Below are 24,897 nucleotides of genomic sequence, written 5' to 3' on the forward strand. Positions count from 1 at the left end.
TGACTGCAGGTGTGTGCACATCGGTATATGAAGAATGGAACTGACTACCAGTGGGGACAAGGATTATGTTACACATTATCACAGTACTTGGATTATGACAACAGCTGGGATCCTTGTAAAGGACGGCCAACTAACAAGTATATGCCACATGATGTTTATAATCACATTATTTAGAGGCTAATAATGATTAAACACTCTTTTCACATAACTGGCAAAATGAGTAGACATGGAATGAGTGGTCATTTGTTGTATCTGAAAGGGCAACAAAATATAGGAAAGTGTTCTTTATGTAGTGACTGTAAAAAAAATTATCAGCAACAATTTAAATTGTCATTTGATACTTTTTTAGTCACATATTACATTGTTAAAAGAAGCAAATACATTTATTTTCCTTTAAATTGCTTACTCTTATTAGCATCACATGTGAAAAGCACATCTGAATTACGATTCTTCAGGGGGATATTGATGAAAGGTGTACATTACTTTGTAATAATATAATAATTTTAATACAACTACCTAATCTGGGAGTGATGTAAAAATAATAATAATTTCGTTTATGAATAGTTTAAAGCCAAGTTCTTATTGCAAATGAAGTACACTCCTGGAAATGGAAAAAAGAACACATTGACACCGGTGTGTCAGACCCACCAAACTTGCTCCGGACACTGCGAGAGGGCTGTACAAGCAATGATCACACGCACGGCACAGCGGACACACCAGGAACCGCGGTGTTGGCCGTCGAATGGCGCTAGCTGCGCAGCATTTGTGCACCGCCGCCATCAGTGTCAGCCAGTTTGCCGTGGCATACGGAGCTCCATCGCAGTCTTTAACACTGGTAGCATGCCGCGACAGCGTGGACGTGAACCGTATGTGCAGTTGACGGACTTTGAGCGAGGGCGTATAGTGGGCATGCGGGAGGCCGAGTGGACGTACCGCCGAATTGCTCAACACGTGGGGCGTGAGGTCTCCACAGTACATCGATGTTGTCGCCAGTGGTCGGCGGAAGGTGCACGTGCCCGTCGACCTGGGACCGGACCGCAGCGACGCACGGATGCACGCCAAGACCGTAGGATCCTACGCAGTGCCGTAGGGGACCGCACCGCCACTTCCCAGCAAATTAGGGACACTGTTGCTCCTGGGGTATCGGCGAGGACCATTCGCAACCGTCTCCATGAAGCTGGGCTATGGTCCCGCACACCGTTAGGCCGTCTTCCGCTCACGCCCCAACATCGTGCAGCCCGCCTCCAGTGGTGTCGCGACAGGCGTGAATGGAGGGACGAATGGAGACGTGTCGTCCTCAGCGATGAGAGTCGCTTCTGCCTTGGTGCCAATGATGGTCGTATGCCTGTTTGGCGCCGTGCAGGTGAGCGCCACAATCAGGACTGCATACGACCGAGGCACACAGGGCCAACACCCGGCATCATGGTGTGGGGAGCGATCTCCTACACTGGCCGTACACCACTGGTGATCGTCGAGGGGACACTGAATAGTGCACGGTACATCCAAACCGTCATCGAACCCATCGTTCTACCATTCCTAGACCGGCAAGGGAACTTGCTGTTCCAACAGGACAATGCACGTCCGCATGTATCCTGTGCCACCCAACGTGCTCTAGAAGGTGTAAGTCAACTACCCTGGCCAGCAAGATCTCCGGATCTGTCCCCCATTGAGCATGTTTGGGACTGGATGAAGCGTCGTCTCACGCGGTCTGCACGTCCAGCACGAACGCTGGTCCAACTGAGGCGCCAGGTGGAAATGGCATGGCAAGCCGTTCCACAGGACTACATCCAGCATCTCTACGATCGTCTCCATGGGAGAATAGCAGCCTGCATTGCTGCGAAAGGTGGATATACACTGTACTAGTGCCGACATTGTGCATGCTCTGTTGCCTGTGTCTATGTGCCTGTGGTTCTGTCAGTGTGATCATGTGATGTATCTGACCCCAGGAATGTGTCAATAAAGTTTCCTCTTCCTGGGACAATGAATTCACGGTGTTCTTATTTCAATTTCCAGGAGTGTATCTTGCAAGAAGACACGGAAGTAGAAATAAAATTATATGTATATGATATGATTCCATCATTTGTGTTTTAATACTGCAGAGTATTACGGTGATTATAATCACTATACCCCACAGAATGAAGGAGAATATTGATTTTGTAGCATGTTTGGCTGTAGCCACACAGATAGTAATACAAAGTCATTGCCATGTGTTCATGTAGTAAATAATGTTAACTAATTTATGTAATAATTTGGTATCTCTTATTGTTAGTGGATTAGGTTTGTATGAATGTGAGTAATTGGAAGTAGCTAACCTGTTATTCACAGAAGAATCAAATAATTTTAGATATATAATTATCAGTTAGAAATGATACCTTAGAGAGATGGAATCTAGTCAACTGGGAACCCACTCTGTGGAGCTGGAAGATTGTGGAACATGTGACAATAGAAAAGCACAGAGAATAAAATATTTACTACACAAAAAGTTAAACAAAATACTTCAGCAGTGTCCAAAGACACATTTAATATGTAATTGCACGTGTCATTTAGTCATTCATCGTTAAACATGAAAATGTAAACACGGAAAAGGACAATTACTGAATGATTAGCTTTTAATATGGGAAAAATCTGTCGTAAAGATAAGAATACTGAACAAAGATAGTGTTATAGAACCTGAGTGGAAAATTAATGATTTTTCAATTTTTAAAAGAGCAGCTACAAAAACAGTCAGCTTGTACTGCGACAAAAGACAAGTTAAAATAAGCCACAAGAAAAGAAACTCATGTAAAGACAGTCTTTCAAATAAATAATATATTTGTAACTCTTGTGTCAGTATTCACTGTGGAAACCATATAAAGGAAAAGGGATGCACCAAATAAGGAAAAAAATTATATAAAACTGTAAAATGCGATACTACACTGACAAATGAGAAAGGTGGGCAACAAGATCTATGAGAAGATATGGCGTGCATATGGTGATTATACACTGACGTGACAAAAGTCGTGGGATAGCGATGTGCACATATACAAATGATGGTAGTATCCCATATACAAGGTATAAAAGGGCAGTGCATTGGTGGAGTTGTCATTTGTGCTCAGGTGATTTATGTGAAAAGATTGCCAACGTGACTATGGCCGAAATAATGGGAATTAACAGACTTTGAATGCAGAATGGTAGCCGCAGCTAGAGGCATGGGACATTCCATTTCAGATATCGTTAGGAAATTCAATATTCCAACATCCACAGTGTCAAGACTGTGCTGAGAATACCAAATTTCAGGCATTACGTCTCTCCACAGACAACTCACTAACGACAGCCTGAGTTTCGTGGCCGAGAGCAGCAGAATTTTCATAGAGTTGTCAGTGCTAACAGACAGGCAACACTTCATGAAATAACTGCTGGAATGAACTTGAGACATACGATGAACATATTGCTTAGGACAGTGTGGTGAAAAGTGGCATTAATGGGCTGTGGTAGCAGATGACTGACACAAGCGCCTTTTCTAACAGCACATCGTCGCCTGCAGCGCCTCTTCTGGGCTCGTGACCGTACTGGAAGACCCTAAATGACTGGAAAACTGTGGCCTGGTCAGATGAGTCCTGATTTTACTTGATAAGAGGTGATAATAGCCTCAAGTGTGGCACAGACCCAGCTTGTTAACAAGGCATTGTGGAAGCTAATGGTAGCCCTATAATGGTGTGGACTGTGTTTACATGGAGTGGACTGTGTCCTCTGGTCCAAATGAACTGATAATTGACTGGAATGGTTATGTTTGGATACTTGGAGGCCATTTGCAGCCATTCTTGAGCATCATGTTTCCAAAAAATAATGGAATTTTTATGGATGACAGTGTGTCATATCTCCAGGTCACACTTGTTCACGATTGGTTTGAGGAATATTCTGGACAGTTCAAGCGAATGATTCGGCCACCCAGATCACCTGACACGAATCCCATCGAATGTTTACGGGTCATAATTGAGAGGTCAGTTCGTGCGTAAAATTCTGCACCGGCAACACTTCCACAATTATGGATTTATGGAAGGCTATAGAGGCAGCACGGCTCAGTACTTTTGCAGCGGACTTCAGGTGACTTGATGAGTTCGTGCCACATTGAGTCGCTGGACTGCGCTGGGCAACAGGAAGTCTGACAAGATATTAGGACGTATCCCATGACTTTTTCTCACCTCAGTGTATTTCAATGACCGTGTGACTGATCTGCAACATAATAGTAATAATCTTAGTGCTGATTGTGGCATGATGTTATATTTCTCACTCTTAAAACATATCTACCCTTCCATATTTTCTCACTTATCTCACATGGGATTCATCCTTTGTAACTTGATACATCTTTCTCATTGAATATGTCAGCTGTTTATCTCTTAATATTTTTGTATCTTAAACCTGATTGTTTAGTGCCATTTGTTATTTCATTCATTTAAGGTTTCACTTGTTTTGTTCTGAAGTAACTCATTACAACTCGGTGAGAATTATTTTTAGATATTTTCAGGATTGATAAGGTTTTAAAGATATGGATTTAAAATTTGATACATGACTTGAAAATCAAAATTAAAAGTAGAATTTAATTTTGGCATTAGATGAGTGCATGTGTCATTTACTTAATTTTAAATTGCCGCTTATGTTTTCAGGGCTCATGAACAGTTTGGATATTGTCAAGCTGGCACTAGTGGTCTCCTTCTGGAAGATGACACAGCTGTGATTGGCACTCCTGGGCCATACACATGGAGAGGAACAATATTTGTAATGAATATATCAGATGATTTTCTTAATCGAGACAAGACGTTTTACTTTGCACCGTTGCAAGACAGTGGAGACAAGGACGAAATGTCACCTGTTGCCAAATACAGCTATCTAGGTGCATTATGATATTCATATGTAATTTTAATAATTATAAAGCATTCAGAAAAGTATAAGTTCTTCGACTTTCATGGCCAGTGTCATTTAGAATAAAATAATTTTGGGTACTGGGCACCGGCTGGTTGGCCGAGTGGTTCTAGGCGTTTCAGTCTGGAACCGCTGACTGCCATGGTAGCAGGTTCGAATCGTGCCTCGGGCATGGATGTGTGTGATGTCCTTAGGTTAGTTAGGTTTAAGTAGTTCTAAGTTCTAGGGGACTGATGACCTCAGATGTTAAGTCCCATAGTGCTCAGAGCTATTTGGGTATTGGGCAGCATCATTACAAACCACTAAAGCAACTAAATTGCCAATGTTTCAAGTGACTCACTGCGGTCCTCTTCAGCACGATTCACTGCCCTGGAGAGGGCTGCAGCAAGTTGGTCAAAATGTCACAAATTTAGTTGCTTCAGTAGTTTATAATGTTGTGGCCCCATATCCAAAATCATTTTACTCAAAATTCACAAACACTTGAATAACAGAGATGGTATCACCATAAATGATGATCAGAATTATCCCAGCAGGAACTTTTATAATGAAATATTGAAGTATATTTAGAATAATGAGACAGAATATCAGTGACAAACAAAAAAGTGTTATTTATCATCATAATGTCTTGTTGACTTGGATACTCCCTATCCTATCGAATTCTGTTAAAAATCCATTTATTCATTTCTGTTTTACAGACAGAGCAATCATAGGTTCATCAATATCAACTTTTTTGTGGCCCTATCATTGCATGTGTGATAGAATAACAAGTGATGATAAGGAAAACGTTTACATTGCATTGAATTTGTGCTGATGACAATACTGTTCCTGGGGGTACTTTCGTTCTGTCATTACAACTACAAGAAAATGCCTGTTTTTCTCACCTGGCGCATTTTGCTTTGTCGAGGCGAAACATCATCAGTGGTCTGCAGTTAAAGATATTTACCATTTGATTTGCTTTTAAGATCAGAAAAAAATTCATTAACAATTTGTTGCTTTTTATTTAACAATGATTTCTGCTTGGTTTCTCGCCTACATCAGGAAATGACGTCTGGTAGCACATCCTAATGTAGGTGAGAAACCAAGCAGAAAACACCATAAGTAAAAACCAACAAATTGTTGATGAACTGTTTTTCAATCTCAAAAGCAAGTCAGATTGTAAATATCTTTGGTTACAGAGTACTGATGGTGCTTTACCTCAATAAAGTGAAACCTATGTGGTGATAAAAACATGCATTTTCTTGTAGTTGTAGTTACAGAATGAAATTACGATCAGGAATTGTAAAGCACCTACAGACAATATGGCTACAAAAATGAAGAATTTAAAGACAATATTTTTTAACAGAATTTTGGATTATTCCTCAACAGCAGCTTCATACTCATTTTATTAACTTTTGTAGGGTGGTCTTTATTACAGAATTTTGTATGATTGTATCACCTGATAAAAGATGTCAGTAGCAGCTAACATTGACTAGATTGTATAGTGAATTTGTAATATCTTTGTAGCATTGTAGTGAAATTGCCTTTGAAAATAATGATTTTGAATTCAAATTGTCTTTAACATTTAGTGTTAAAATTATGATTTCTGACCTGAATCATTTTGGGTGAGAAGCTTTGAGATGTTTCAATCCTGAGCAGTTTAATTAGACCCACCTCCCCAAAAGCTTATAGCACCCATTTCCATCCTGATGGTAACAATGACTGAACATGACCCTGGTTCCAACAGACACTGTAAGCATCAAGAATCTATCTTGTTCCCTAACTACTCAACAGCGGCTCACAAAAGATTGGTTGTTTCATAGTGCAGAACATTCGCACACCTCTTAATGGCATTCTATGTGTCCTCCATGGAGTTTGTCCCTCATTTTCACTGTACTGTCCATGTTGGAGCCCACAGAACCAGTATGCTACTACAGAAGGTATATTTTCAGTCATCAGTTTCTTTCATGAAGTTAACAACATACTCAGAAATATTATCATCTGTCACCCAGACTAGGAAAATATGATAAATTACACTTTGGCACTATTTGGGAGTTGTGATATTCGTAGCCTTTGTTGGGCTGGCTGCTTTACTTACTGCCCGATGCTTAAGTAAAACCTATTGAGTCTAGTGCGTCTGGTGTACAAACCATAAACACTTGGACAGGAAATGAACAAAGTTGATTGTATGGTACAGAAAATAGAAACTTATTAAGAGTCAGCTGCTTCAGAGAATTTTTACAAATGTGTAGAATCTTCTATCAAGATACAAGAATAACTCTAATTTAGTGTGAGTCAAATAACTAAATGACTCAGGAATATGTCTCTGAAAAGCAATAGATCACAAGTCCAAGAATAAGTATATTCCAAGCAGAAATAAAACAGCGTCTCTGGCAGGTGGCACAAAAAATGTTTTCATAACCGCGATGTAAATAAACACACAAATGCAACAAAACACGACAATGCACAAGGGATACGGTAATCTTGGTCGCTAAATCAGCCCCCCCCCCTCCCCCCACACCCCCTTCAGGAGGCAGAATGCCATACAGAAAGCATGCTGGGAAATGCATGCATCATCCTGATCCTGTCTTGCATTCTGGAAGAGGATCTGCGGTGGGTGGTGTAGGTGCTGGCACCGATGGTGATGCTGGTACTGGTGAAGCAGGTTGTAGCCATGGTACATCTTTTGGTGATACTTCCTGGAAAACCTCTGCAAGTGTATAAGAACCTCCAACATCGCAGCGCATCAGCAATCATTGGTTAATATATTAAAAAACTAAAAACCCGCCCTGATTGCGAAAAAAGCACCTAGTGTTAAGTGTTAACCTAGGTTTCAGCGTAGATAACTACACCTTCTTCAGAACAATAAAACCCACAAGTGCCTAAAAAGACCTTTGTCAATGATTAAAAGAACACCATATCTATACATTTATAAACGAAAAAGAAAAGGAAAACACAAACAGTACATATGTACAAAGTCAAAACCACTAGTTAACTTAATGGTGTACGCTCCACCTCACACTGGCCTATGTTCGATGGGCCATGACCTGCCATAAACTGCAAGTGTGACACATCCATAGAAACAGTAGAAGACTTATTTTGTACTAATAAGTCCAGAGCGTGTGCTCCTCACTGTAGGACTCTCTGTGGATGTACATACAGTGGCCGAAATGACAAGTTGATGTCATCCGTATCAAGCATGATGTGTGTACATGTTACCAGCTGGGAGACGTGCCATGTCACAAAGTTTGGCAAGGATGGATCTATGAAATCTATTCCCTCAACTTTCAAGCAAAATCACAATAGTTGTGGTCAGAAAGCCGGAAGGACTGAACATCTGCAAACTCTGGAAGTCACAATGCTTTGCTGTGAATTAATTCTGCCATGAGGAATCTAAGTCTGGCTTGTAAGTACTCCTTAGAACAAGTAAAACTGTTGGTAGAGCCGGCGCTGTTCTCTAAAGGCTGCACTTGTGTGTCACAAAACAAATTGGACTCAATTTGTTTCGTGACTTAACGAATGCAGCCTTTAGAAAACAGTGCCGGCATTCTATTATACTGTTACTTGCTGGATTGTAGCATGTGGTCTTGTGGTGAACAGTGCTGGAGAATTTGTTGAGCTGAGCAAACAGGTCTGATTCAGACTGGCGGCCACGATCCTTTGTGGCATATAGTGGACAACAAAATTGAGAAATTGAGCTTGAAATTAAAGTGGAGGCTAAGGTTTCTATGGAGATGTTATAAGCTGGCACTGCTTCTGGCCAGCAAGTAAAATGATCAGTCTTAGATAGAATGTAACATTGTTCTTTTGATAGCCGTAACGGGCGTACAGCTCAAATATGTATGTGTGAAAAACGTGTAGTTGTGTGAGGGAAGTCTCTCACTGGTGCATGCACGTGCCAGGAAACTTTGTTTTGTTGACACATGACACATCACACATGGATGAATCCATTCTTGGCAATCTTTTTGAATTCTAGGCCAAACAAATCATTGCAAGACCAAGAAGAATGCTCGTCCGACACCAGGATGACACATATTATGCGGACTGTCAAAGGCCCATCTTTGGTGTGTAATAAGCAAGAATGGATGTGCTTCTCACAGTAAAGTACTGAGGTCACAGTACAGTTTAATATCTGCGCCAGGAACATCGACTAATCGTAATTCCAAGCCATTCTTAAGGAGGTTCAGTACTTCTTGGTCAGTCTCTTGTGCCTCAGAGAGTTGAGCGAAACTGATGATGCTTGATATGCTGTTGACACGGGAAAGACAATCAGCTATTACACTGTCAATTCTCAAAATACATACAATGTCTGTGCTGAACTGAGTGATTATATTGGTGTGGTGAGCAATTGTTATTGTTCTTAATATTTATGGAATATTCCATGAGTTCTTGTAGGAGTGTGGACATATTAAAAACTTGAACACACAGTATTATTGTTCCACAACAATATTTATTTAATAGTTCATTATGAACCATCTTTCAGCTTCTTAGTCCATTGTCAGGTAATTTAATAACGAACTATGAAATAAATATTATTGTGGAACATTAATACTGTGTATTCAAGTTTTTAATAATTATTATTGTTTTGTTGGAATGCATAAGTGAGTAGTTAAATGATCTGGGAAAATAGTAAACTCTCTAGCTCCCAGTTGTGAATGGAAGTACTTAATAGCCTTGTAGATGGTGAGAAGTTATCTGTTGTGTGAGCTCCACTCTTGGTGTATTGGAGACAGCTTGTGTGAGTGAAAAGCCAGGGCTACCGTGCACCATCATGGAACTGTTGTAACACAGCAATGATAGCTACCAATTTGCCTTGCATCTACAACTAGTGCGAGAGGTTGCATCCAGTTCAGTATGAGTGAGAAGTGCTACATCCTCGATGCACTGTTTTGTCACTTTGAAGGCAAAGCTCATGGGATCTATCCACTGAATCAGCGAGTTGCCTTTTTGGATCAACGAGAGCCCCAGTCAGTGGTATTTGTAGCTCAGCTGAGTGTGACAGATGTCAATGGTAGAAGCTGAACATGCCAAGAAAGTGATGTAATTCTCTAGTAGTATCTGGGCAGGCAAATTTGTAAAATAGTTACCACTTTTTCAGCCAATGGTAGTGACCCCTTTGATGAAATCAAGTGCCTTAGGAAGTTAACTTGTGACTGTCCAAGTATGCTGTTGATGGTATCTGAACCATGCCATACTGTTCTAATCATTGGAAGACTGCAAGTGAGTGTTGTTTGTGCTGCTCTACAGTGGACGAAAAGACAATAATGTCATTCAAGTACACAAAACAGAAAGGAAGTGCTTCAAGTACTGAATCAATAAATCTTTGTCATGATTGCACAACACTCCATAGGGTAAATGTCATAAAAAGGTTCTCAAATAACCCAAATGGTCTGATGATGGGTGTATCCAGTATATATTCTTCTACCACTACCTTAGAACAATCGAGATGTAGCACATAAAACGTAAATATAATAACATAAAAAAGGTACAGAGTTCCAGTCTGGCACTGTTCAGGCATTGAGTGTATGACAGTCTCCACATGGACATCACACAAAATGTTTCCACACTTCTTCGGCACAAGATGCAAAAGAGACAGCCACTAGCTACTGGAGGGATGAATAATACCTTCCTTTAGCATGGCATTAAATTCTGCCTTTGCAATGGCTAAGTCATCAGGAGACATGTGGGTCTGCATGAGACAGGCAGTCCATCAGTAGTTCTAATATGATGTACCGTGTTGTGACGTACCTCTTAGGCACTCCATGTGGTCGCCTCAAGGCTGGATATTGCTGCAGTAGTCCTTTGTACTCGCTGCTGTCTACTTGCACAATCCTGGCCATGTACACTGCTTTGCTACATTGGAAATCCAAAGCTGTCATGCTATTGATGCTGTCAGTAATTCTTGTGTTGGGTATGTCTGGTAGCAGATAATAGTATGCTAGCAAATCAGCTCCAGTGATGGGCTCTGTTGCATCCAAAATCATGAAATCTCATGTGAAGACTAGATACAGCCTCAGACCTAATTCCATTCACTGTGTACCATACGTTGGTATAAAAGAGTTGTTTACCACAGACAAACCAAAAAAGGTTGATGGTTGACTGCTGTGTAATAGGATTCAAGGAAATATACATAAATCTGATGCAGTATGCACTAAATACTGCTGACCTGACTTCTGATCACTCATAAACAGGAGTTGCAATTTTGCACAGCAATTGGATGATGGACCTACTTTCCAGTTGTCACTGGCACTTGGATAGGTGCAAGGGATGGTACATTTGTGCGCGTGATCCCTAAATCTATGATGATACCAATGTATGGAGTGTTGACCTTCCCCAGAAGTTGAAGAGGTTGTGGAAGAGTGGCTTCTTGACCTCTTGCGGTAGCTGTTTCTGTCACTGCTATGATTGCGCTGAGATAACTATTCACTGAACTGTTTGGTGAGCACATCAACCTTACCTGCAAGACCATCAGAGTCTGTGTGTGTTACCGTTCTTGGCAATATGCTGATACACTGTGCTTACTGCGGTGGGCATCATTTCACCCATTATCTTGTCAGCCAAGTCAGCTTCTGCATTGGAGGGCATCTCAGTTAGTGTGACTATAATTGCCTATACTTGCAGTGGTAAGTGACTACTCCATAAAATCTTACAATCTCTTTGCATAGATGCCGATCAGGGCCATAGAATGTTGTTTACTAATAGCCTCTTTCTATAGAGTTTGTAAGTGCTTATGTCTTCATTGGTTTTTCTGGATTCAATATGATTATTCCAAGCCACTTATAAATAAATTCTCAAATCGTGAACACATTAGCACTTGTTTCATTATTTGTAGTCACTAGATTAGTACTTATATTAAAACAAAACTTGCCTGCTGTGATCCTCTTGAGATTCCAAGACTCGAAGAGTTTCTCATAAGAGTTTGTTGCAGATGGCATGGTTATCACACCTTCTGTCACTGCAGTGTACCGATGATCTAGTTGACTCATCCCTCAGGCAAACTCCATACAATCTGTTGTGATTCCTATGTAATCAAAACTGGCCTGCACTTGTGCAAATCACAGCATGGGGTTGTATGTGGCCAGAAAGGCAGTAATTGCATGACAATTCTGGATACCGATACTTCTGTAGCATCCGATGTAAAAGTCCTGGTAGGAAGCTTGAGTTCTTCCTGTGCTACAGTGTAGGATAGAACATGACAGGCTCACCAGGTATCAGGATGGCTGTTTTATCTGCTGTCCGACTATCTAAGTTACACATCTTGAGGTGTAGCCCAACCAGTGTAGGAAATATGAACACTCATACAGGGCATAAATGAGCTCTGTTGCATGCCTCACTAAACAGAAGCTTATTATGAGTCAGCAACTTCAGAGAAATTTTACGAACATGTAGAATGTTCTCTTGTGATATAAGAATAATCTAATGCATAACCAAATAACTAATTGACTCGGGAATACATCTCAGAAAAACAATAGATAATAAGTCCATGAATAAGTATGTCCCTAATAGAAATAAAATAGTGCCTGTGGCGGCTCTGATGAAATTTTTTTTTGACATATGCAATGTAAACCAACACATGTGTCTGACAGAACATGATACAGCACAAGGAGGACTGTAATCTCAGTTGCTAAACCTTTGCATACGTCTCTGCCAGTATGCTTTTGCAAACAAAGTGGTGTTCGTGATCTGCCAGCAGGTTCTCATATCCTCTGCTTGTGAGAAGTAATGCCAGGTATTGCACTCCGTCTTCAGGCTACAAGTGGCCCATCGGGACCATACGACCGCCGTGTCATCCTCAGGTGAGGATGCGGATAGGAGGGGCGTGTGGTCAGCACACCGCTCTCCCAATGCCAGGTATTACAGGGGTCATATTTTGTCTTGTGTAAGGCCCCCGCCCCCACCCTCTCCCCAGGCTAGGATCATGTTTAAAGCATCTGATGACAATTTGTTGCTACTCATCATTTAATTAGTCATTAATAAAGCACTCGTCAGAAAGTTCAAGTGAAGAGGTACTAATAGATTCCCTTCCTCTTTTTTTTATACTTGAAGTAACAATTAAGATTACACAAACTACATTAGGAGGAAGTGCTAATGTTTCTTCTTGCTATATCAAATTGAAGTCTCTTCTTGGCAATATTGTTGGCTTAGTTAAACAGTGACAAAATTGTGATTGAGACAACTGAATTGTAGATAGATGGATTATTTGTCTGCAAATAGCTGATCATAGGGATGTGAATTAGACATCCTTCTCACTTGATTTTGTAGTTATGCCTCTATAGTATCTCCTCAGTTGTGCGACTGGATTCTTGAGTTCCTGTCAGAAAGGTCACAGCTCATACCAGTTGAAGGCAAGTTATTGAATGAAATAGAAGTAATATCTGGTGTTCCTGAAGGAAGTTTCATAGCTCCTCTGCTGTTCGTCATCTACATAGACAATATAGAAGACAATCTGAGCAGCTCTCTTGGATTGTTTGGAGATGATGCAGTCATTCACTGACTTGTAAAGTCAGCAGATGGTCCAATGAAAAGTGTGAAATCATCCACATGAGTACTAAAAGAAATATGCTAAATTTTGGTTGCACAATAAATCACACAAATCTAAAGGCTGCAAATTCAACTCAATACCTAGGGATTTTGAAGAATTTAAATTGGAATAATCTCGTAGATAATATTGTGAGGAAATCAAATCAAAGATTGCAACTTACAAGAAAATGCAGCAGGTCCCCTAAAGGGACTGCATACATCACACTTGTCTGCCCTCTTCTGGAGCATTGCTGTGCGGTTTGGAATCCGCATCAGATGGGAATGATGGAGAACATCAAAAAAGTTCAGAAAAGAGCAGCTCGATATGTACTATTGTGAAGTAGGGAAGAGAGTACCATGGACATGATATGGGAATTGGGGTGGCAATCATTAAAACATAGATGTTTTTGTAGCAGCAGGATCTCCTCATGAAATTTCAATCACCAACTTTCTCTTCCGATTGCAAAAATATTTTGTTGGTGCCCACCTACATAGGGAGAAATAATCACTGTGATAAAATAATAGAAATCAAAGCTCCCACAGAACATTTAAGAGCTCATTGTTCCTATGCACCATTCAGTGGTGAATCAGTAGAGAAATATCTTGAAGGTGGTTCAGTGAAACTTAATTGTGGATTGCAGAGTGGTCATGTAGATGTGGAAGTAGTTATCAGAAAGGTGTATCATTCCATTTTATTGAACTGGATGTTGTTCATTACCGGAATCTTGGAAAGTACAATTAAAACATGATTTGATGGAAAAAGTTAAAGCTGAATGATTTAATACTAATCTAATGGCTACAAATAATGTGACAAGTGCTAATATTTACAGAATTTTAGAATTTATAAGTGGCTTGGAGTGTTCATATTCAATCCAGAAAAACCAATGAAGACCTAAGCACTTACATATTCAGTAGAAAGATGCTATCAGCCAGCAACTTTCTTTCTCCGTAACCGGCATCTATGCAAAGAGACTTTGATAATTTATTTGCTTTCTTATTTCTTATAGATGAAGTATGTGTGCATTTCTTGTTGCTGTATGAAAATTAAGTATTGACATCGAGCTCTTGGAGAAAAATGGTAAATGTTTGAGCTTAACACTAAAAGAATAATTTTAACTTAGCTCAAAAGGAGAAAGTTATAATTTCTCCTTTGGGAGAGTGGTGACATCTGTTGGTGGCAATAATGACACCTGCAGTTCTAAGATATTAAAAAAACGGCCAATGTCATCCTTATGTAGGGCTATTTTAAAGTGAGAACAAGTCACAAGGCTAAAACTAGCAATGTTTTTTTTTTTTAAACGAAAATGTTAAAGCTGGAGCTGCTGTTATTGCCACCATGTATCTCTAAACTGCTTAGGTATTGGAAACAAATGTGAGAGCATTGGGGACTTAGGGACAATGATGGTCACACAAAGTGCCACTGATGTGTCAGACAAAGAAATAACAATTTGTGGAACAACGGTATTATGATAAATGAATTTTTATCTGGTCTTAACAAAAAGTTCATTTTGAATGAAATGTTGATTTTCATATATAACTGATGCTGTTGCTTTCAAAGAATGCCCATTCTTGTTGTCCCCCAGGCGGCAACACAATTTTTTCCCAGTACATGGAGAAAATGTAGATATTGTATGTCAATAAAGATTATTTGAGCACATATTGTAGAATGTTACTGAACTCTGTATTTTGTTGATGGTATTCATTGGGAAGTAAGGGTTTGGTCTTTTCTTCTCAATATAATAAAGGGTTCACAAAAAATTCTGCTTACTGGAAAGAAAATTCAGTACTGATATGATTATGATGTGTTTGGAATATAAACTCTTTCAAATAACACATCATAGTGTCATTCAGTAAGGTAGCCTTAACTGGCCTATTTTTTTTCCAGCAAACATAATTATTGGAACATGTTTTTGAAAGTATGCCATATTGCATAGAACAACACATCTGTCAAAACATGTCCCATATATTCTCAGTGGGATTCTTCACTGGTAATTCTGTCACTTGAATGTGTAGCCTTAACAGGACATTCACTGTAGTACCCACTACCTGGGGCAAGATTTTATTGTGTGTTAAATGTAGCTGTACTGGTTTCTGTGTGTGTGGGGGGCGGGGGGGGGGGGGGCAGCTGCGGCACATGCGCACACTTGTACACTAGCTCGAAAAAGGATTCGTCGGAAAGCTGTCGAAGTTCTCAGTCTGAACTGAATTGATGTGGCTATCTGTTTGCTGGGGGTGAGGCGAAAGTTAACTTTTTGAAGTTATATTTGTCTTGTGGAGGAGGGGGGTGCCCTGCCTTGCCCTTCACAGGGTACATCTGTGCACAAAATTTTTGTAGTCTGAAGTAATGCAATACTGTCTCTAGTACTTACAGCATCCAACAGAATTACCGTACCAGACTTTCAAAAATATGTTCCACAATGTGTGTTGGTTCTTTTTTTTAAAGAAAAAATAGCTTAGCTGTATCGATGATCATTTTCTAATTTGGAAAAAAAAAAATGCTTATAGGTATGTCTGTAGCTGCTGGCAAATTTTTTGGAGATAAGATGTGCTATGCGGCTGGAGCTCCACGCTCTGATGGCACTGGTCAAGTTCTCATTTTCAGCAAAAGACAGCAGTTTGTAAACCCAATGGCATTACGCCTCATTTTAAACGGGGAACAGTTTGCTTCAAGTTTTGGCTATGAAGTTGCAGCAGCAGATGTTGATGGTGACAAGTAAGTTGTCTTTACATTTTATATCTTTATAAAAAGCTATTAATGCCACTTTTTATGGCCATTTTACACTTTATTTCCTATTTGTGACTGTGAATTGAAGTAAAAAGCCACTTATTTAGCATGTCACACACAACTGTTGTGATTATAACTACTTGTTATTTGATTTCTGTCTTGTGGCTCTACAGCTTTGCCATATTGCCTGTCACATGTGTTTGCCTAAGGCTTCAACAACAGGAGCTGGCTGCCAACATGGGATGAAAATGTTAGTGCTAGGACATTTAAATGACCTGCTTTTATTGCCCAGTAATGCTACATGGCTCTACTTCAAAACTCCGACTCAAATGATGCTTTGCTCTGGCCCACTCATTAAAGGAACTGAGGTTGAAGACATGAAGTGTAACAAGCGAAGTTTTAGTCATATTTTATGTGGGAGAATGTTATATTTTTTCTGATTATTGAATAACCTGAGCCGGCCGTGGTGGTCTCGCGGTTCTAGGCGCGCAGTCCGGAACCGTGCGACTGCTACGGTCGCAGGTTCGAATCCTGCCTCGGGCATGGATGTGTGTGATGTCCTTAGATTAGTTAGGTTTAAGTAGTTCTAAGTTCTAGGGGACTGATGACCACAGCAGTTGAGTCCCATAGTGCTCAGAGCCATTTGAACCATTTTTGAATAACCTGAAGTTAAAAAAAAACGTAATGCTGGAAATTATTAACATGCATATTGTACAAGACTACTGTTTAATGTAACAAATATGAACATTAGCAAAGGTATATTATTATGGCAGCTTAGCTGTTGCAAACAACTAAATATGCTAGAAATATGAGGCAGTCCACGGAAAATTAATTTTTGAGATAGGGCTGGAAAGCAAGGGTTTGAAGAACGTTACTGGTTGAAATTTTTAGTGGTGCATGTGGGCAGATGTCAACTTGGATAATAAATCAAAGATCCTGGAGATTTCTGAAGGTGACAACACATAATCTTCATTGTCCACAGCATTTGCGCTAGATCAGGTTACCTCAAGGCATTTCTCAGTAACGCCATCAAGTATCCCTGCATGGCTGCCTGATGCTCATTCCAGTATTGCATGAAGCTATGTGTCACATGCCGTTCAGTGTATTGGAACTGACAAAGCCACATCTGACTGTCTTGCTTTGAACATACTCTTTGGATACTTTAGGTTTGGCTGATGATGACTTGAACTTTGTACTGGTTTCCTATTTCCTTGTTATTGGCTTTCATGAATCAACACGTTGCTCAGTCAACAGCCTGTGATGGTTACAAGCTTGACAGCTGCCACACCTGTTTACAGTTCTGCTACTAACTCCATTGGTCCTTGTGCACATGGTATTGTCACTAATATAGCAGGAATGACCAAAACACCTCAGTAAAGGAATGGACCTGACTTGCAGATATTTTTTTCACTGTATCACCGTCACTGCCATAGGTGGTGTCCTCCTGTTAACCACAGAGAACCAAGAATCACAGTTTGTGGTAGCAACATGCTCTCCTGCCCTTCTTCCCCCCCCCCCCCACCCCCCCCCCCCACCCCCAACATTTTCCAGCTGCCCAACGCCTCACACTGTCAGATGTCACATAGATTGAAGCATTGACATGCAGATACATTATACGTTTACTGGCCTCAGTATGGCCATTGAGCATGCTATCTAAGACTGCAGTGCTTGAGTACAGAATCAATCGGCACTGGTGCATTGTTTTTCTCCCTGTCTGAAACCTGAGTATCCTTGAGAGCTGGTCCAAATTGATTTCGGAGGCCCATTCCGTAGCCCAATGTGACTCATAGTGGTCAATGTGCTCTCAAATGTCCACTATATCATGAGAATGTTAACCATTTGTGCAGCAGCTACAATCCAGGAAATTTTTCATAATCAATGGTGTTCCCTGCACCCTAATTTCTGATAGAAATTCCCAATTTGTTGCCTCCATATTACCACTCCTGTGATAGAAATGGCTTTGAAGATTTGACCACCATGCTTCCCATCCAGTTTCTAGCTCAGAGGTGGAGCAGATAGTTATAACTTTCAAGGATCAAGTGTGGAAGGCCACGGTGTGGTCGCCATCCAGAGAAGCTCTGACCAGTTTCTCGGTTACATACCATTTCACCGTGGTCAGTGTATGCAGCGTGGTCAAAATTCTGCACATTCACAGACAACGGACTCTACATTACATGGACTTTGAATACTGCCTAGTGCCCTGTCCCGTCACCCCCCCCACCCCCCCCCCCCCCACCCTCTTCTTTCAGATTTCTTCTAGAACCCATGCCAATGGACACTCTGCAGAGTAATGCCACACACAAATCTGACCACATGCTAACAGCTCCAACAGTCCTCATGCCAACAGTTAAATCAGACACTGATACGTAGGAAGCCACGGAGGAGGATCCCATGATCAACCTTACCACCCACTCCCGTCAATCCCAGCAGCATCCCAGCCATTTCTGGACCCGTGTGCCCTTTAAATTGTTGAATTATTTAGTATCATACGATGCTCGTGTCGACTCAGATGTTAATCGTAGTTCCTAGGGGTATCAGAGTCAACAATCATACCTATAAGCGGCACTTGCACGTGGCTATCTATAAGCAGCACTTGCACTCGGCCAGGTGATCACAAGGTGTTTCCGTGTAACACTATTAAGCTGGCAGTTATTCTCCAGTACAGTATGAAACACACATTCAGCATCATGGAACCAACTCAGTTTCATCTCACTGTCTTTCTCCTTAGGTATTTTATGTTTGGTGATAATGATTTGTGCTTCCCACTGGTTTCCAATTTGTGAGTTATTTGTTTACCAGGCCAGTACATCATTCCCACATGTTGCGGTGCCAGTCACGAGCTCAGTGATAGCAGTACTGCTTCAAACATTGCTGTTTACAGCTCCGCTGCTACTTGCAGTCTTCTGTCTGCTCAAAGCCATGCTGATGCCATTTATTGCCAATTTTCTATGATACAATCTTGCTAGGTACATAGAATTACATTTTCACGTAATATTTGTGCAGAAAACTGAAGAGATGTTACTTTTGAGTAGAGTAATCCTTTTTCACTTTTTTAATGTTAATGTTGGCAAAGAACTGTTTTATTCTCCCATTTTCCTGTCACTATTTCCTAATGGCTGTGAAAACTGTCAAACATATTGCAGTGGATTCGCACAGCTTGTTCTCACAATTAAAAGTGACATAATTTTGCAATAATCCATTACGTTGTCTTTTCTCAGACGTGCTGACTTGATTGTCGGAGCTCCTTTCTACTTTTTTAAAGAAGATGGAGGAAGAGTGTATGTGTACACAAATCTCAGAGAAGACTGTGAAGACTGCAATAAACCCGTTACACTGACGGGTCAACTCGAATCTAGGTAAAGTATCGTGCTAGATAGTAATATGAAACAACTATATAGTTTAATGTAATATTCTTTCTACACTTTTAGTGTGGATAACCAATGCATTATTTTGGAAGATCAGTCACTAGATATACATAGATAAGAAAGTAATAATTAGGAGATGCACAATCCTGGTGTTAATCAAAACTGTTACTTTCTGGGTGCATTTAAAGCAGAAGCCAATTCTGAATTATATCCAGAAAGAAATTTTTGTGTACTGATATTTCTTAAAAAATGAAAAGTTATTGCAGAACTTCAAGGAAGTATTTATTTTTACCTTACTATTATGTTTTGCCAAGTATTGATGAAGAATCTAGGTAAGCAAACACCAAAAACTTTCAGTTTATACATAGCAAACAATGGAAAATCCAGGATGGAATTTAACAATATTATGAGAAGGAAAGTTGCTACTCACAATATAGCGAAGATGCTGAGTCGCAGATAGGCACAACTAGTCTGTGCCTCTCTGTGCCTATCTGCAACTCGGCATCTCTGCTATATGGTAAGCAGCAACTTTCCTTCTCATAAATTTATATATAGCACATGACAAACAACAATCGCATTACATTTTTACTTTTGTGGACAGCATTGGAAAGTTTTGTGGGCTTTCAGTGACTTCCATTGTCATTGCTTGTAAAGACATCAACACCCTGTACATGTGGTACATTCGTGGAAAGCAAAAAGTTTTTGAAATGTTCCTATATTAATGTCACTGGAAACTAGTCAGAGCAGCAAACACTGCTTTTGCTTCTGCTTCTGCTTCCATGGTTAGTGGGAGTTTTAACTTGTTTTTCAAAGTGAATCACTGCTACACCCCTCCCCCCCCCCACCCCCCACCCCCCAAATCCCCTGTACCTCTTATGTAATTTTAATCTCCATCTCTGTCAAAGTTGTTGCCACGGAGCTGAATATTGTCATTTCTCTTCTTATGCAACCACAGTATCAAGTAGTGTGGGATGGGATCTTTGGTTTTTGGAAACTATTCTTTTTTTAATTTTTCAGTCTGTGCTCCATCAGCACAGACTTAACTAGACTAATTGTGTAAGTGACATACATCTACCTCACAGTGTTCAGCCAAAGTTTGAATTGTTTGTCCAATTGAATCAACACATTTCCATGGAAGACACAAGTTATTTACTGGTCGCAATGTGGAAGTGGACACAGGACGCACAGAGGCAAGTTTGAATAGCAGTAAATTGTGGCAGTAACACCAGCAGTAGTGTGTCAAGGCTTTGACAAAATCTCATCCACATTAAAAATAAATCGTATGGTATTTATTGTTGTTATTATTAATCATTATATTGATATTTTGGTCATTGCTGTAGTAGTGAACTGTTATGAGTGCTCATTTCACTTTTTGTAGGTTTGGTTTTGCTATTACCAACCTGGGAGATATCAACAAAGATGGTTTTGATGACATAGCTGTAGGTGCTCCATATGATGGCAATGGAGCCGTTTTTGTGTACTTGGGGTCAGAGAAAGGAATCATCACAGAGCCAGCACAGGTATGCAATTGTTGCAGTGTAAACATTTATGTGTTTTGTTGAGTAAGAACAGGTTGCTTCTTTTAAGAGACTGGTTTGTTCTTAAAGGCAAGTGCAAAAGACAAAGTGCTCAATATGTAAGGGTTCCAGATAAGTGTCAGGCAATTAAATTTGCATGTGTTTATAAATGATTCAGAAATGACACATTATAAAAACAATATAGTGAAGTGATTAACTTCCTGGTAATAAATATGCTTACATATTTGATACAGCTTGAATAAAATGACTTTGTGGTTAACAGATTGCTGTGGTGGTGGGCTGTATTGCCGGTGTGCAGCCAGCTGTGCTTGACTAGGCTCTGCATGTACATAAAAAACAGCCAACACACCAACCATATGGTGCTAGAGAAAAAACTGGTACTGGCTGATGGCTACCACTTGACTCATTCAATCATCTGTCACAAAGTTATTTTAATCAAAGTGTAATTCCCAGTCTCTAGTGATTATGTACCACTTACTGACCTACAGCTTGAAAGTAGTTGGCCTGTTCACTGAATTCACTTCATTTGTAGCTACAGTGCTGTTGCATAGTACAGCAGTTTCAAGTTTAGACAACATTTGATTTAAATAATTCCTAAAGGAGTCTTCGACTCCGACTATCACTTGCTGCAAGTGAAGATTAGGCCAAGCCCAAGAAAAAGAAAGGCAATACAGAACAAAGTTATAAGACCAGACACAAAATACTTGAAGATAAAAAAAGACAAAATTATTGAATAAATTAATCAAAATGTAACAGATAATTGGACAGACCTCGCAAAGACAATTCAGGATGCAGTGTCTTGGGGTCAGCATATGATCAGGCCACTGAATGTAGAATCCAGGCATGGAGGAAGTTTAGCAGTAACAGAACAACAAAAACATGGCAGGATTTCCACAAAGTCCAGAAACAGTGCTCAAAAGATATTAGATGAATGAACAAGGTATACAGCAAAAGTAAACTAAATGAAATCAAGGAAGACTTCAAGAGAAATAATATGAGAAATTTTTACAGCATACTTAGGTAAAATATAAAGTATTATCAGCCTCCAAATATCCATTTCAAAGAACAAATAACAAAGAAAACTGCAAAATTCTTAAAAAAAATACTTTGATAAACTCCTCAGCTGTGAGAAGCCTGAAGAAAAATTACACTTCATGGATACAATACCAAATCCAGATTTGAAACTGCCTGCAATCACAGAGGTAGAGGAGTTTATAGAAAAAACTAAAAAGAACAGAGACCAGGATGAAATGGTATTATCTCAGAGATCAGGAAACTCAAAGACCAAAACATCACAAAGAAAATTTGTAAAAGTCTCCCAGAAATATGGATTACAGAGAAAATTCCACAGGAATGGAAATGTGCATTGATGTACCCGCTGCACAAAAAGGGCAACAGGACAGACCTTTATAATTATGAGATATATTATTATTAATGGTCACTTACAGAATTCTCTCCAACCTGTTACTGAACAGTCTAGAACCAGAAGCTGATACAGAGACAGGTGAATACCAAGCAAGCTTCAGAAAAGGAAGATCCTGTACTGAACAGGTTTGGAACTTGTGAATGCTCCTAAAGGTCAGACAGACACAACACTGTAGTCACATTCATGGATTTTAAGGTGGTTTATGACTCCATAGACAGGCATACTCTCTTTGACACAATAGAAGAATATGGGGTAGGCAGAAAAATTAGGACACTCATGCAACAGCCTCTCACAGTCACCACATCCAAAATAAAAATTTATGGGAGAAATCTCAGTACTATTCGAGATACATACGGGGATGAGACAAGGAAATAGTATTTCACTGTTTTCAACATGGTCTTGCACAAAAGAAGAAAAGGTAAAAGGGATTCAGTCAGGAAGAACATGTGCAAACAAGACAATTGTGAAATGCCTGGCACTTTAAGATGAATTGGCAATATTCGGGAACAATAGATAAGAAGCACTGGAATACTTACATAAAATCTCTGCCAAAACAGGTCTACATATATCATAAGGAAAAATGCAATACATGGAAAGAAAGAACAACAACACAATGCATGCCCACAAAATGCAGAAAGGCTAATGGAATGGAAAAATTGAAATCTCTTGGAGAATATATACAAATAGGAGGATCAAACAAGGCATGCAACATAGAATGAACAGAAAAACTTCAGAAAGAGTTCAGATTGTCATGGATGTCCTGGAATAAAAGAAACATTTCAAGACAGGCCAAACTCTGGTACTACTTCACAGTTGTACTTCCAGAGGCACACTATGCTTCAGAAATGATCAGAATTGGATCATCAGGCATCACAGAGACAGTAAAATAGAATGTAAAATCCTCAGAAAAATTTTTGGAGCAGTACACAGAGATGGTATATGGACGAAGAGAATAACCAAAGCATTATGCAAGCACACAGACATGATCAGGAAACACCAACTAACATTCTATGGCACATAAAATAACAACGGTAGACTTACAAAAAGGATGTTTGATGTAGTAAACAGTTTAATAAAAAAAATTAGTTTCAAAAATAGAACAACAACTAAAACAAGCAGGAATTAGTAGGGAAATGATAAGTGAAAGAGACAATTCATAAAGAAAATTATGAACACAAATTCTGAAGTAAAAGAAAAGAAGAAAACAGCGAAAATATGGAAGAGGAAAGGAAACTGGAACACAGTCTTGGCAAGAGAGAGACAGGAGGAGAAAACAAGAACAAATTGAATAATCATGCACAGTCTGTTAAGTAAGATCATGGTCAGGTGAGTGAGTAGAAAAATATATTTGACAACAAGTTAAAACATATACATGCATCATATACGCAAAAAAAAAAAAAAAAAAAAAAAAAAAAATTACAATTAATACTATATCCATCGCCCACAGCATAAGTAATTTCTTGGCTTCTGTGAGGCATGCTTGAAACCAAGTTTTCTGCATATTCATGTGGAAGAGACCTCCAAGTGCATCAAATTTGTGTTGACAGCTGTTTCAAAGTGAATTTTGCCTGCACTTGATGCAATGTTAAGAATGGGTTTTCCGAAAAAGGTTAATAAATAGTTTTTACCTATTGATTGAGCCAAATTCTTCAAAGACACAAGCAGACATACACATTCTGTGTATGTGCGGTTGGATATGGGTGTGTGTGCGAGTGTATACCTGTCCTTTTTTCCCCCTAAGGTAAGTCTTTCCACTCCCAGGATTGGAATGACTCCTTACCCTCTCCCTTAAAACCCACATCCTTTCGTCTTTCCCTCTCCTTCCCTCTTACCTGATGAAGCAACCGTTGGTTGCGAAAGCTTGAATTTTGTGTGTATGTTTGTGTTTGTTTTTGTGTCTATCGACCTGCCAGCACTTTCGTTTGGTAAGTCACATCATCTTTGTTTTTAGATATATTTTTCCCACGTGGAATGTTTCCCTCTGTATATCACAGCATGACCTGTTTTTGGGCGTTTGGGGTAGTTACAGAGAAACACAGCCTCAAAACATGACTTGTAAGCTGCGCTCAGGTCTCTTCTTGTGTATCTCAGTCAAGTATTCAAAGTAAACTAATGAGTTTTGGCCCTTGGATGAGGGACAAAAGTTCCCTCCATTGGGCTGTGAAAGAACTTAAGATGATATTTTTACCATCCATGTGTAATGCCAGCCACATTCTTACATAACAGACTGTAACATTCGAGTTAAACTCTGGCAAAAATGTATAATAATATTATTTAATAATAATAATAATAATAATAATAATAATAATAATTATTATTATTATTATTTTAAAAATTTGTGCATGACTTGAGCAGCAACTATAGGATAAAAACTTCTTGTGGAAATAGTAAGCAGTCAATCATTTGCAAAATGGAAGGTTTTTTAAAAGGCTTTTACCATGGTTTCTA

At 39.6% G+C, this 24,897-nt stretch overlaps 1 protein-coding gene across 3 annotated transcripts in view; it reads left to right on the top strand.

The window, feature by feature from the left end:
* LOC126253283 (integrin alpha-PS1) overlaps window positions 1-24,897 on the top strand; it is a 618,322-nt gene that overhangs the window by 518,507 nt on the left and 74,918 nt on the right. For all 3 annotated transcript variants that reach the window (XM_049954507.1, XM_049954508.1, XM_049954509.1), the window contains 5 exons: window positions 10-137; window positions 4,644-4,870; window positions 15,901-16,108; window positions 19,339-19,476; window positions 20,864-21,005. In XM_049954507.1, the coding sequence (XP_049810464.1) occupies window positions 10-137; window positions 4,644-4,870; window positions 15,901-16,108; window positions 19,339-19,476; window positions 20,864-21,005 (843 nt within the window). The remainder of the gene's footprint in view (window positions 1-9; window positions 138-4,643; window positions 4,871-15,900; window positions 16,109-19,338; window positions 19,477-20,863; window positions 21,006-24,897) is intronic.

This window comes from Schistocerca nitens, chromosome 4 (assembly GCF_023898315.1).
Source record: "Schistocerca nitens isolate TAMUIC-IGC-003100 chromosome 4, iqSchNite1.1, whole genome shotgun sequence".
Taxonomy (NCBI): Eukaryota; Metazoa; Arthropoda; class Insecta; order Orthoptera; family Acrididae; genus Schistocerca; species Schistocerca nitens.